Below are 12,956 nucleotides of genomic sequence, written 5' to 3'. Positions count from 1 at the left end.
TCACCATGCCTCCTCGGGGGTTTGGGGGGGGGGGGGGTGGATGAGGTCGGTGGCAGCTCCATAAGGCACCACCCCAGGGGTGCCCCCCCCCAACCCCTGCTTCATCAGATGTGGAGTGGCACTCAGCCCACTTCAACGAGACTGACACCGCTTTTGTTCCTTTTTATTAGGAAGAAAGTGAAAACACTGTTAAATACATCTCTTTACTGATAATTTACAGCTGGTTCTGCAGCAGAACATCGGTGCTGTTAAATCAGTAGCAGTAACGGGAGCAACACCGAGCTCTGGCCTTTCTCCCTTCCCCTGGGTCTCCAGGGCTGGCAGGCAGCTGGACCTGCCCCTGCCCTATCCCCCACGTTGGGGGGGTGCCTGGCGCCCTCCTCCCCAGCCCCCCCCCCCCTTCATGCTGCAGCCCCGTCCCCTCTGCTGTGTCCCCCCCCCCCCCCCCCAAGCCCCAGCTGCTGAAAGAAGAGAGGGGAGGGAGGAGGAGGAGGGCTGCAGCGCAGCTCGTGCCGCATCCGGGCTGCCCAGGCGCAGGGCGGTTTTGGGGCTCAGTCCCAGGGAGCAGAGGGCCAGCAGCGGCTGGGCCCTCAGTACACCACCTCATACACCGTGGCCTTCTTGTCGCCAGAGCCCGTGACAATGAATTTGTCATTGACGGAGATGTCACAGCTCAGCACTGAGGAGGACTCTTTGGACTGGGAAGAGGAAGCAGTGATGAGGGACAGCGGGTGGGGGAAGAAGGGGTGAAGACCCCCCCCCCCCCCCCCCGCTCACCTGGAAGATGCTGGCGCCATAGGGCGTGCGCCAGGCGTTGAGCAGGTTGTCCTTCCCCGTGCTCACAAACCACTTCCCTAGGACAGGACACAGAGCAAGGTCTTCTGGGGGAGTGGATCCGCAGGGACCCATCGGCTCTGGGCCTGCAATAACCAGCCCCCCGCCCCCCCCCCCAGCCCACGCAGGCACCTACCGCAGGCGGCGAACTTGAGGGAGAGAACACAGCTCTCGTGGAGGTGCAGCTGGTACTTGTCCGGCTTGCTCACATGCAGGATCTCCACGTTGCTGCTCTCCATGCCCACCGCCAGCCACTCGCCCGTTGGGCAGTGCCCCAAGGAGAAGATCTGGGAGCAGGGGGGGGGGTCAGGGGGTGGCAGGGCCCGGCCCCCCCGGGGCTCATCCAGCCCCTGTCCCTACCTGGGAGCTGAAGTCATGCTGCTGCAGCTGCCGCCCTTCCCGCAGGTCCCAGCACCGCACCGTGTTGTCCAGCCCCCCCGTCCACAGCTTGGTGCCATAGTTAGAGATGTCGATGCAGCTGGCACCATCCGTGTGGCCCTGGAACTGCCTGGGGGTAGTGGGGGAAACGGTGCGAGTCTGCTGCTGTTAGGGCTGTCTGTCTGCTCCCCAGCCTCCTAGAAACCATCATCTCCTTCACTGACCTCTCCTTGTGCCCCAGACCCCCACGCACCTCACCATGGTCTGGTTCTGCAGGTCCCACACCACGATGTTGCCGTCGCTGCAGCAGGAGAAGCAGACTTTGGCATCGGGGCTGATGGCCAGGGCGTAGCAGGCGGGGGCGGAGGAGGTGAGCTCGGCCTTGATGCGGGGTGTGGGGGCCGCCAGGTCCCAGATGGACAGGGTGCTGGCCTCCCCCCCCACGATCAGGCTTCGGCCGTCGGGGAGCAGCTTGCAGGAGCGGATGTAGTTGTCACGGTTCTGGATGGCGAGCACAGGGACCAGCAAGCGAAGAAGGAGCCGATGGATGCAGCATCACAGCCATGGCAGGACCGAACCCCCTCTATGCTAACAGGGGCGCATTCTCTCCCACCCCCCACCCCCACCCCCCAAAAAAACCCACTTGCTGCCCACCCCGTACCAAGCAGTCCAGCTGAGCCACGGCCGTCTTGGTGCCCGGCTGCCCCACGTCCCACACCTTCACGCAGCCCTTGCCCCCGGTGTAGACATGGCGCGTGGAGCTGCTGATGGTGACGGCACAGACCACCTCGCCGTGGGCCAGGGTGTGGAGCTGCCGCGCGTGCCGGGGGATGCCGGAGCCCAGGAGGGCGTCAGGGGGGAACGGCACGGGCTGCATCTGCCCGTCGGTGCCGACGTAGAAGGAGTAGGCGCTGCAAAGGGACAGATTGGAGAAGTGAGCAATCCCTGAGGGCAGCCGGGGTGCAGGAGCTGCACTCTCCCCCTCAGCCACGCTCCCACCGTGCAGCGGGCACCTGCAGCGGTCTGGCTAACAGGGGCTGCAACCAGCTGTAATGGGCCAGCTCCTTGTTTGTCAGTAAACAGCTGGAATGAAACAAACGCATTGGCCACAGCTGTGCAGTGAGACCCCCGCCTGCCCCTCGCTGCCGCAGCCACACTTACGGCTTCCCTGCAGGGACAGTGGAGAGCGATGCTGGGAGCGCGGAAGCCCTCAGGTGAGGGTGCGACTCGAAAGCCACCTGCACAAAGCAAGGGGGCACAGGCTGAGCAGCGGGCTCCTGAGAACACAGCCACAAACATACGGGGCCAGTGGGGGCTTCTCGGAGGGCGCTGCAGCCTCCAGTGCCCAAACCAAGCCCCCCCCAAGCAGGGATCTCATCTCCGTGGACAGCCCCTGATGAGCTCCCTGCAGCTGCGTGGGGACAGGCACCATGGCCAGCAGCACCAGCAGCAGCAAGGGCCTGTCCCCTGGCAACTTACCATCGGCGAGCGTCCGTACATGACGGCGCTGCTGACCTGCGGCGGGAGGTGGATGCCCACGTACATGCTGGGGGCCGCAAGCTCACTGTTGAGGGCAGCATGGGGCACCAGCCCAAAGGAGGCGGTGAAGGGGCTGGAGATGCTCAGGGGGCTGCGGAGAGCTGCAGGAGAAGAGACGTGGCCGTTGGCCCCAGCCCTCAAAGGGAAAGCAGTGCCCAAAGGAAAGGGTGCCCGGCCCTGAGCCCAGGGAGCGCCCCTGGAGGAGGAGGAGGAGGAGGAGGAGGAAGGCAGGCTCAGGCCTGGGCAGCAAAGACCAAGGAGGAGGATGGCCCCTGAGCTCCACCAGCCGTGGGCCTGGCACCCGGGTCTGGAGAGCAGCGGGACGCATCCCGCTGGGGCCACAGCACGGCCCAGCTGCCCAGCTCCGGCCTTGTCCCACCGCCAGCCCCGCCAGGCCCCCGTGTCTCTGCCGCTGGGGCTTTGGGGGTTACTGAAATCGATTTGGAGTCAATTTTTGCTAAACCTCTGTAATTTTCCAGCCCAGTCAACGGATTAACATCTCCACTCTGGCTTTAGTCCTCCCCTGTGCTATCTGTCCTCCTCCTCCTCACACCTCCTGTGCCCTTTGGCTGGACAGGGGCCCAGCTCTCCCCCAGGCCTCAGCCCTCCTCCTCCCGAAACGTCCTGAAGGAAAGTGAGGCAGGAGGAGGGAGCGTGACCGGTCCAGGATCAGCCACCACCACTGCTGAACCCCTGCCCTTGTGCCTTCAGGAGGTGGCAGCCGCTCACAGCACCTTTGGCCATACCCGAGCCTCGCCAGCATAAGGCCCCGGCCACGTCCTTGCTTCCTGCATCCCCACTGCAGCCTGGACCTGAAGCACGCACGTAGCTTCCTGCAGCACCACCGAATTGATGACCTGTCAGACAACGACCCCCAGCTTCCCATAGCAAAGAGCTCCCCACATTGGCACAAAGCCTTCTGTGTGGTCTGAGCCTGCCCCGAAAGCTTCAGCAGGCACTGAGGCGGTAATACATCAGTGCACACGTTTGCTGTGTTCCACGTATTTGATAACACGGAGCCAAACCGCTCGCCCCAGCCCTCCCGGGCACTCACCTGTGGTGTCCGTGGCCGGCGCCTTGGCTGGAGGCTGCCGGAGGAGCGCGGCCGAGCTCGGCCCCGGGCCAGGCGTGAGGGTGTCGCGGGGTGGAGGGGACACGGAGGACGTGGAGGCTGGGGGGTCTGGCTGCAAGGCAAAGGAGGAGCAGCCTCAGCTGCCGGCAGCACGGCCCCAAGCAAGCCTCTGTGGGAAGGGGCCCTCTGGGCACAGCTCTGCTGCTCCCCATGGGACAGTGCCCTTGCCTGGGGGGGGCCCAGCCCAGTGGCAGGGCCAGGGACTGCTTGGGAGTGACCAGCCTCTCCCATCCCCACGGCCTGTTCAGTCCTCTCTTTTTTCTTGCCTCTCCTATTTCTTCTTCTTTTTCTGCCTGGGGATTTTGTCGACACCAGCAAAAGAAAAAAAAAAATTAATAACAGAGCAAAGCTGCGTGCTGTGCTGGCAGATTGCTCAGGGCGCTTTGTCTGCTCTAATCCGATTGTCCTGGGGAGCAGCCGCTCGCTGCTCCCCGCGCCCACAGCCGGCTCCTGACCCCAGGGCTGGCAAGGACGAATCGCTTCGGGCTCCCTGCGGCGGCCGGGAGGGCCGGGGGTGACAGAGCTGGCCCTCCCCCTCGCTGATGTTTCAATCTGAGAATTGGGCCGGTGCTTGGTGAGGAGGAAGGGAAGGGAAAAAAAATAAAAAAAAAAAAAAATCAATTGCTCAGAGCAGCTCTGGGGAATCCTGCAGGCAGCCAGATGGAAAATACCTGCAGAGCTGGGCCCTCGCCTAGCAGACGATTAACCTCTCCCGCCGACACCGACCTCTGCCCCCAAGCGCTGGACGCTCAGTATTGAGCACGCCAGAGCAACCCCGTCCCCATCACGAGCCCTGGTGCCCCACGGCCCACACCGCCGCGGCGCTGCCCCTTACCAGCTCCCGGTCCTGAGGCCGCGGGGGGGTCACGCTCCGGCTGGAGGCACCGGAGGCACTGCCAGAGGCAGGGCTCTCGGGCACGTCCCGGGCTGGCGGGAGCTGGCTGCTGGGTGCACGACTGGGGCTGCTGGGCTCGGAGCGGGGGTCCTGGGGAGAGAAGGGGTCTTCGGGGAGCGGAAACTGCAGTCCCTCTGCACGGGAGGGCAGACGGGAGCAGCTTCAGAGGCAAGGCCGCCCGCCCGTCAGCTCTTGCACTCCTATAACCATTCAATTAGGGCTGTGATTTTTATCACCGCAATTACACCACTGAGCAGTTTTTAACGTGCCATTTTCTGCAGAAATCCCAGCTGATGTTCCTTCCAGAGCTTGTATTTTCTTGGGAAGTGACAGGAGGAAAAAAAAACATGTGCTGTCCCTCCCCAGTCCTCCCTGGGAGGAAAAGGGATGTCCCCAAAAACATCACCTCTGCCAAGAACATCAGGGCTGGGCTGAAGCACTGGTGTACCCGCCTGGGTGGCTGGGGAAGGCCGCACCAGAAGGGCCTGGCAGCTGGACTGCACCACCTCCTCCCGAGACCCCTCAGCGCGCCCCCGCTCACCACCACCATGTGCGTGAGCAGCGAGCCCAGGGCCCTGGGGCACCTGCCCCGGCTTACCGCAGGCTGCTGCGGGAGAGGCGCTGAGAGGCCGCGAAGCGGAGCCAAGTCTGCAGCTGGCAAAGCCAAGCTCTGGCTGGCACAGCCGTCAGCCCCCAGCACCGCACTCAGAACCAGCCTCGGCTGGCAGGAAGGCATCAGACCAGAGCTGGCACATGCCCTGGCCGGCTGCTCCAGCACAGGAGCCCAATGAGCCCCAACCTCAGCAAGCAGAGTCCCGAACCCAATGCTCAGAGCTTGAGCCTGGTATCCTGCAAGGCTTCGGTACCTGCAGCAGTCTGGGCTTACCTCGTCCACCACCAGGTTGTAGTCGCTCTTGTCCCCATCGCTATCCTGCACAGGGGAGAAGCCCAGGAAGGCTCAGTCAGGGGTGCAAGGCTGGATGAGCTCTGGCTCTGCCTGGCAGCACCGCAGGTAGCAGGCAGATTCTGCCACCACCACCCCCCATCACTTCTGCAAGACAGCCCACCCTGCAGGTGGCTGCCCACGCCATCTCCCTGGGGCTTTTGGCTGTTTTCGTGTCTCCTTGCAGGATTTCTGCACCCTGGGGCTGGCAGCGATGCCCCTGCACCCCCACGGATGCTCTGCAGCACTCACGTAATGCCCAGCCGGGTCCCTCTCCTCCCAGTTCCGCTTCAGCCCTGCGCCCCCTGTCTGCTCCTCAGCAGGGGGGCTCTCCGGAGGGGACGCCGAAACGCTCTGAGATGCAGAGGGGAGGTGTGAGGGGTGGCACAGGGGGAACGAGACAAGCCTCAAAGCCCAGCACCGTGTGCTGCCCTGCCGCAGCCTCCTGCGGTGACCCGGGGAGGCTCGGGGTGGGGTGGGGGGAGCAGCAGCTCCGGGGGGCTAAGGACAGGCTCCGTGCCCCCCCGGGCGCTGCCATGACTTACTCGGCCGGGGCTGCGCTCTGCAACAGGACCATTGGCCGGACAGGTCGGCACCAGCAAGGCAGAGCAGGAGAGGGAAAGACGCTGTTAGTGGTGGGGCCGTGCGCCCGCAACCTCCGCAGCCCCCACCACCCACAGACCTCACCCCGCGCCTGTCCGCCCACCACAAAGCCCCCGGCGCTGGCTCCTCGGTGAGCACTTCAGGAACAAGCCATCAGCAATGCTGGGCGTTGCTGGTAACTTGGCCTGGGCCTGCCAGGAGCATTCACAGAACTGATTTAACAATGATTAAATATTGATGATGTTTGTAAAGCACTTTGTGATCCTGATAGGAGGAGGCACCAGAAGGACGAGGAATTAGTACTGTTTACCAAGCACCAAGCTCTCAGCATGGCCGCGCGTTCTGAATTCCCTCCCGCAGCCCCCTGCCTCCCACAGTCTCTACCACAGGTGTAGTACATATTTTCCTGTAAAGCCTCCGCTTTGGGCTATGGATACTTACCTGGAGTAAGCAGGAAGGAGTTCTCTGTGGCAGGGGTCTCACACCTGCCCAGCTGCCCCTCGGAGGGGGCACCCTCATACCAAGAACACCCAGGGGTGCAGGAGGACCCAGGTCCCCAAGGGGACGGGCGCAGAGCCCCGCTGCACACACGGCCACCCCCCGTGTGCTCCCGGGAGCCATCACAGCAAGGCAGCTGTTCCCTTGGCCAAAAATAGAGCCAGCCTCCCAGGGCTGCAGATACTTAATTAGCTGGATCTGTCACTCAGTGCCTGCCGCTCCTCCTGGCCCCAGGGAACGGCTGCCAGCATCAGGGAGCCCTGGGGAAGAGGCAGAGCAGGCAGCAGAATTCCTGCCGGCCCACGCGGGCACCTCTGTGCTGTCCGCCCAGCACGGATTCAGCCAAGCTCAGAAGGGCTAATCCAGCTGTGCTCAGCCCCTCACCTCTGCTCTCCCCATCCTGGGCCACTCTGTCCTCCTTGGCAGCCAGCTGCGACTGTGCCATCAGTGCCCCCGAGAGGGCCAGGAGCCCCGCCGCACTGCTGGCCCCTGCCAGGCTGGGCAGCTGCACGCTGGAGGGGTGCGGTGTCAGTGCGAGGGGGTGGACGTGGTGGGAGAGGTGCTGTAGCTGCTGCTGCTGGAAAAGAAAGAGCAAACGGTCCTCGATCCCGGGAGGAGGCAGCCGCGTGCCAGACACACCTGGTGCCCCCATGCTTTCTGCGTGAGTGGTGATGCGAAGCACGATGAGATGAGAGCAACACAGGGACCAGGTGGGGAGCAGAGGCATCCAGGCTGCACGGCGGGGTCGCAGCGCCTGCCCCTTCCCACCCAGAGCACCGCAGGTGTCCCCCCCCCGTGGACACAATCCCTGAGACACAGCAGAAGACCCAAGCTGGGCTCCCCTCTGCGTTGGTCCGGGTGGCCGGGGACGATCCCGCAGGCTCTCCGCCCTCTCCTCTACCCAGCAGCAAACCCCAGCCACCACTGTAGACCAGTCCTGGGCTCATCAGAGCACTAAAGACCTTCTCCCATCATCACAGCACATTGCCTGGAGCAGGACAGAACCTTCCCTCGCCAGCCGGGCAGCACGACTCACCCCGACGATGCTGTTGAGCTCTGCCATCGTCACCTGCTTGGCCCGCTCCACCGCCTGCAGGACCTGCTGCTGGTGCTGGGATGAAGAGTGCGGGGAGGGAGGGCGCTCAGCGCTGCTGGCTGGGGCACCGCACGGCCCCGCGTCCTGCCCAGCCGCCCCAGGGCTCTGCAGAGCCCCCTTCCCCCTCCAGCCCAGGTACTGCGGTTTCCCCTCCCTGCCCACCCGTGCTCGGCCTGGCCCAAGCTCACCCTTTGGGTGCCCGCCCCCCGCTCACCTCCTGCGCCAGGAGCGGTACGATCTGCGCGCAGATGGCATTCAGCCTCTTGACGATCTCCGCCTGAAAGAGGAGGCAGGTATCAGCGCGGCCACGGGGCTGTCGGCCCGTCCAGCCCCCCCGGCGGGGCAGCCGAGCACCCCAGGGACACACGCTGCCTCCCCGCAGCTGAACCCTCCCCACCCTGCGCAAATCCTCCCGCCCGCGCGGCCCTGCCGGGATTTCCCAAGCTGCTGCCAAGGGAGGGCCGCCGCCGCCAGGGCTGCGGGACCCCCGCAGGCTGCCAGGTCCCCCCGGACACACGGGAGGGAATCCGACACCCGAACGCCCGCGGAGCCGGGCCAAGCCGAGCTCCGCGCTCGGCCCCTCGCATCCAGCTGGCTGCGCCGAGCCCGAGCCTGGCGGGGCTTCGCGGGCTGCCGCAGGCTGGCAGGGAGAGCCGCGCCGAGCCGCCAGCGCTGGCGCTGGGCCATCAGCATCCTGCTTCCTCTCCCCGAGCGCTGGGCTCGACGCCAGAGGGGAGCGGGGGCGCAGAATTCACACAATGACGCCGGGGGCCCCCCCTACCCACCCCCACCTCTCCGGGTGACCCCACAGGCGTTACCGGCATACCCGCCCGCACCTCGGCTGTCCCCGTCCCAGCGGGCAGCAGCAGGGCAGTGCGGAGGACCTGGGGCACCCTCCCCAGCCAGGGCAGCCCCCAGCCCCCCCACGGCAAAGGGCCTTTCCCGGGGAAGGGGCCGAAGCCTCCAGCCTGGCCTCCCAGCCACGTTTCCCAGGGAAAACCTGACCCCCCCCACCCGGCCCACGAACCCAGCCCGGCTCTCGCCAGCGGAGGGATTGGCTGCTCTGAAGTGTTTTCTCATCTCAGGTTTCCTACAGTCCCTGACAGCCTTGCAGAGAGGTCAAACCAGGCACAAAGCCGCGGAGAACAAAGGGAACATTTACGGGCTGCTCCCCGAGGCTGCCTGCGTCCCAGGGAGGGCACAGGCTGCCCCCCAGCACCCAGGTCACCCCCAGGTCCCCACAGCTGCTGCTCCGGGCTCCGCCCTCGATCCCCCTGCAGCAGGGGGCCTAGGAGACAGGGACCCCCGACTCCAGACAGCCCCTGCCAAGGCAGGGCCTGGAGTCAACTCAGGGCAGGGGGCTCCCCCTCCCCGGCTGCCTGGCCCCCCGTCACCCCATGGCCCCATCACCGGCCTCACGCGACCGGGCCACCTCTGGCTCCCAGCCCCACCAGAGCTCGGGGCGCACGGGGCCAGCAGGAACGTGCTCGAGGGCTCTGCGAGCTTTCCTGCTAACAAAAGGAGCAAACTCAGAGGGGCTGAGCCAGCTGGAGGAATATGGCAGTTGACTTGCCACTTTGTCAGGCATTGGTCCAAACTAATTTCCCTGGCAGAGAGCCCGTGATGACTGGATTGATAAATCTGAAGAGGGAAAGCAAATTAACGCTGGAACAAAAGGGGAACCAGGGAAGGGTGAAAATACTCCTCTGGCTTCAGGAAAGTAAAAGGGGATTAAAAAAAAAAGAGAAAAGAGAAAAGAGAAAAGAGAAAAGAAAAGACAGACAATCCATTTGCCTCTGAGCTCCAGCTCTTGCTGCTTCCTCCACGCTCCCTCCCGAGCCTGGGGCCCCAGGGAGCTGCAGCGGGGAGGCGCCCGCACGGGGATTTGGGATCCACAGCCACGCTTTCAGAAGTGCTTTGGGATGGTGGGGAGCAAGCCCCTCCCAAGGCACCTGCAGAACTCGGCGCTGCACGCCCTGACAGCGCTGAACCCCTCTGCAGGCCAGACCCTTGCTCAGAGCTGTGCCATGCCCCGTGCCGCTGCGGGGACAGGGCAGTCACCATGCTCCTGGCAGCCTCTCCCCCTGCTCCTGCTCTCCTCCCCGCTTACCTGCTTGTGCATCTCGATGTTCAGCCCGTAGGACATCTCGTAGTACTGAAAGCAAAATCACAGCAGAGCCAGCTCGGGAGCTGCCTGGGGCTGCCAGCCCACCGCCTGGCCCTGCTTCCCCAGCCCAGCTCCCCGCTGCTACCGGGGGTCCCAGCTCCCCGCAGCCCCGCAGCCAGCCATCGCCACCCACCCTTGCTGCACCGTGAGCCCGGTGCAGCCGCCCCAACGCAGCTCCCCCCGTGCAGGCACCCCGGCCCCAGTGACGGGGCTGTCATCACACGGGCAGGGGGCGAGGGTCTAGGTCCCCACGCCTTTGGGATGGGATGAGGCGGGTTTCACCAGAGGGGCCAGTTGTGCCAGGTGCTGAAGGAGAGGGAATGCTGCTCTGTCCTGCAGCTCCCGTCCTCTTCCCTTCCTTCCCACAGCCACCCCCAGCCCGCGCTGCCCGCGGCTGGTGCCAGCGTCCAGCAGCTCCAGGCTCGCGCCACGCAGCTCAGAGCCCCGGAGCCCCAGCCGCAGGGTATTGCTCCCAGCACCCGTCCTGGGGAGGGGCAGAACAGAGGTCTCGCAAAAGCCCAAAAAGGAAAAAAAATAAATAAAAGAAAAGAAAAGAAACGAACCCCCTGGCACGGCTCCTGGGCTCAGGCAGCACGGAGCGGCAGCGGCTCCGGCAGAGCAGCCAGCTGCTGCCAGGAACTGCGGCCGACTCCTGCCCAGCCCCTGCGCCCCGCGGCCAGCACCCAGGAGAGCCCCAGCGAGGCGCCCCCGGCACGGGGGGCTCGGGAAAGGCTCTGCCCCCCCCGGGCAGCCTCCGAGCAGCATCGGGGGTGCTTCGGGGGGCAGGGGGCGAGCGGGGAGCTCACCATGACATAGTGCCGCTGCATCTCCGTCTTCTCGCTCACCAGCTTCTCGCATTCCAGCTTCAGGCTGCAGAGAGGGGCCGCGGCCTCGCTCACGAGCCCCCGGCCCCTGCCCCCCGCTCCCCCCCCCCGGGCTCGGGGAGCTCCGCGCCGCTGCCGCCTCCCCCCGGCCCCGCCGCACGCCCCCCGCTGGCGCCGCCCCGGGGCCCCCAACCCGCGGCGGGGCTGCCCGAGGGGCCCCCGCCCGCCCCCCCCGCGCCGCCGCCGCCGTCCCCCGCGCGCCCCCAAACTGAGCTCAAGCAGCGGAAACCGAGGGGCGCTCCCCCTGCGGACCCCCCCAGCCCGGGCCCCCCCCGCCGCCCCCCGACCTGTGGCACTGCGCCTGCAGGAGCCGGAACTCCTCCTTGAGCCGCTCGCAGGTCTCCGGGACCGAGAACTTGAGGGGCCGGGGGGGGGGCTGCGGACACACGGCCCCGGCCGCTGCGTGAGGCCGCCCCCGGCCCCGCCGCGCCGCCCCCGCCCCGCCCGGCCCCGCTACTCACGGGCTGCCGGCCCTGCGGGAACATCCTGGGGGCGCGGCCCCCGCCCCGCCGCCGCCGCCCGCCGCCGCCGGGGGCAGCCCCGGCTCCGCCGCCTGCGCCGCGGGTGGGCGGGGGCCGGCGGGGCCGGGGCCGGGCGGGGCGCGGCCGGCGGGCGGGGGCCGGGGGGGGCTGCCCAGGGCTGGCGGCCGGCCGCGGGGCTCCGGCGGCTCCCCGCGTGGCGGGGGGGGGGGGGGGGCCGGGGTCCCCGCTCGGCGGAGCCGCCGCCGCCGCCTGGCCGAGGCGCGCTTAAGGTGGCGCGGCCCCGCGGGGGTCGCCGGTGGGGTCCCGGGAGGGGGCGGCCCCGCGCCACCTTAAGCAGCCTCGCAGCCCGCCGCGGCGGGGACCGCGCCCGCCATTGGCTGTCGCCGCGGGAACGCCGGCCAATCGCCCTGTCCCGCTCCCACATGGGTTCGTGACGCGCGTCCCGGGGAGGCCAATCGGAAGCGAGCGAGCCGCCAGAGCCCCAGCCGGTGCGCCGCGGGGCACGCTGGGAGTTGTAGTCTTTCTCCCTTAGCTCGCGGGGCGCCGCCGCCCCACGGGGCCCGCCCGTCCTCCCGCCGCCCGCCAGGGGCCCGCGGTGGCGGCGCCGCTCACGGCCGGGGGGCCGCGGCCCAGCGCCGCCGAGCACGGGGCCTCCGGCGCGGGCGGGCCGGGCGGGCGGGCCTCGCGGCCCACAAGGCCTTGCGGCGGCCGGCGGCTGCCACTCAAAGTAACGTGGGGCCGGCGGCGGGAGCCCGGTCGGGGCTCGGCACCGGGTGCCCCGCGGCCCGGCCCGCCGGTAACGGCGGTGTGCGCGTGCCCGCGCGTCTGCGTATCCCGGAGGCGCTCGCTCACCAGCCGGGGCCGTTCCAGGCCGTGCCCGGCCCCCCCCCGTCCCGTCCCGGAGCCGCCCGGGGCAGCCCCGTGGCCCCGCCGGTAGCGGCCGCCGCGGGCACCCGGAGACCCCCGCGGGGCGGGGCCGGCCGGGAGCCGCTCCCGGGACGCGCGGGGGGGGCCGAGGCAGGGCAGCGCCGCTTCTCCCCCCCGAGGCCGGCCGCTGCCGCTCCGCTCGCCCCGTGGCTTCCCGAGCCCCGCGTCCCCCAGGGAGCAGCGCCGGGAGCCGCGGGGAGCGGGGAGCCCCGGGCGCGGGGGGGCCGCCCCGGCCCCTTCCCGCAGCACCGGCCGGGGCCCTGCCCTCCCCCCGCCCCTGCAGCCCGGCCGGGGGCTCCCAGCAGCCGCGGGGGGTTTGGCCGCCGGGTCGCGGCCGTGCCGGCGGCGGCAGAACCGGGGGCGCCGAAGCAGAGCCCGGGTTCGGGTTTTCTCTGCTGGGACGCCGCCGGGCGGTCCGTGTGCCCGAGCTGTGGGAGCAGGGGGCGGGCGGGTGGGGGGGGGGAGGGGGGGGGGGCTGGAGGTGGGTTCGGCCTGCCCCAGCCTCAGCTTCTCGCCCGCTTGACCCAGCAGCTTTGGGCGCTGCGCTGCTCCCGGAGCTGGGTCCTGCACCCCGGGCA

General features: G+C 67.9%; 1 protein-coding gene across 4 annotated transcripts; it reads right to left on the bottom strand.

Moving 5' to 3' along the window:
• Positions 1-147: 147 nt before the first annotated feature.
• TLE2 (TLE family member 2, transcriptional corepressor) lies at positions 148-11,496 on the bottom strand. 4 transcript variants are annotated; one of them, XM_083810904.1, is made up of 21 exons: positions 11,431-11,469; positions 11,257-11,345; positions 10,892-10,955; positions 10,029-10,073; positions 8,133-8,195; positions 7,859-7,933; positions 7,207-7,399; positions 6,267-6,283; positions 5,974-6,075; positions 5,665-5,709; positions 4,719-4,868; positions 3,806-3,935; positions 2,692-2,852; positions 2,374-2,450; positions 2,212-2,295; positions 1,874-2,123; positions 1,466-1,713; positions 1,195-1,342; positions 971-1,121; positions 778-854; positions 148-698 (listed from the first exon to the last, which is right to left on the bottom strand). In XM_083810904.1, exons 1-21 carry the CDS (start codon positions 11,452-11,454, stop codon positions 591-593), a joined length of 2,301 nt encoding a protein of 766 aa, XP_083667030.1. In that variant the 5' UTR covers positions 11,455-11,469; the 3' UTR covers positions 148-590. The 4 variants fall into 4 exon arrangements, with proteins under 4 accessions (XP_083667030.1, XP_083667031.1, XP_083667033.1 ...); XM_083810905.1 differs by having other exon boundaries at positions 7,207-7,396; XM_083810907.1 differs by lacking the exon at positions 11,257-11,345 and having other exon boundaries at positions 11,431-11,496.
• Positions 11,497-12,956: the final 1,460 nt, after the last annotated feature.

This window comes from Anser anser, assembly GCF_964211835.1.
Source record: "Anser anser genome assembly, chromosome: 25".
Lineage (NCBI taxonomy): Eukaryota > Metazoa > Chordata > Aves > Anseriformes > Anatidae > Anser > Anser anser.
This window is presented reverse-complemented; position numbering and strand designations above follow the sequence as displayed.

Excerpts from the sequence above, each read along its gene's own strand:
- TLE2 (XM_083810904.1), bottom strand. The coding sequence starts at position 11,454 with ATGTTCCCGCAGGGCCGGCAGCCC. Across the intron at positions 1,714-1,873 it reads TGGCTCAGCTGGACTGCTTG|AACCGTGACAACTACATCCG; the intron begins GTACGGGGTGGG and ends CTCGCCATCCAG. Across the intron at positions 1,122-1,194 it reads AGCATGACTTCAGCTCCCAG|ATCTTCTCCTTGGGGCACTG; the intron begins GTAGGGACAGGG and ends CCCTGCTCCCAG.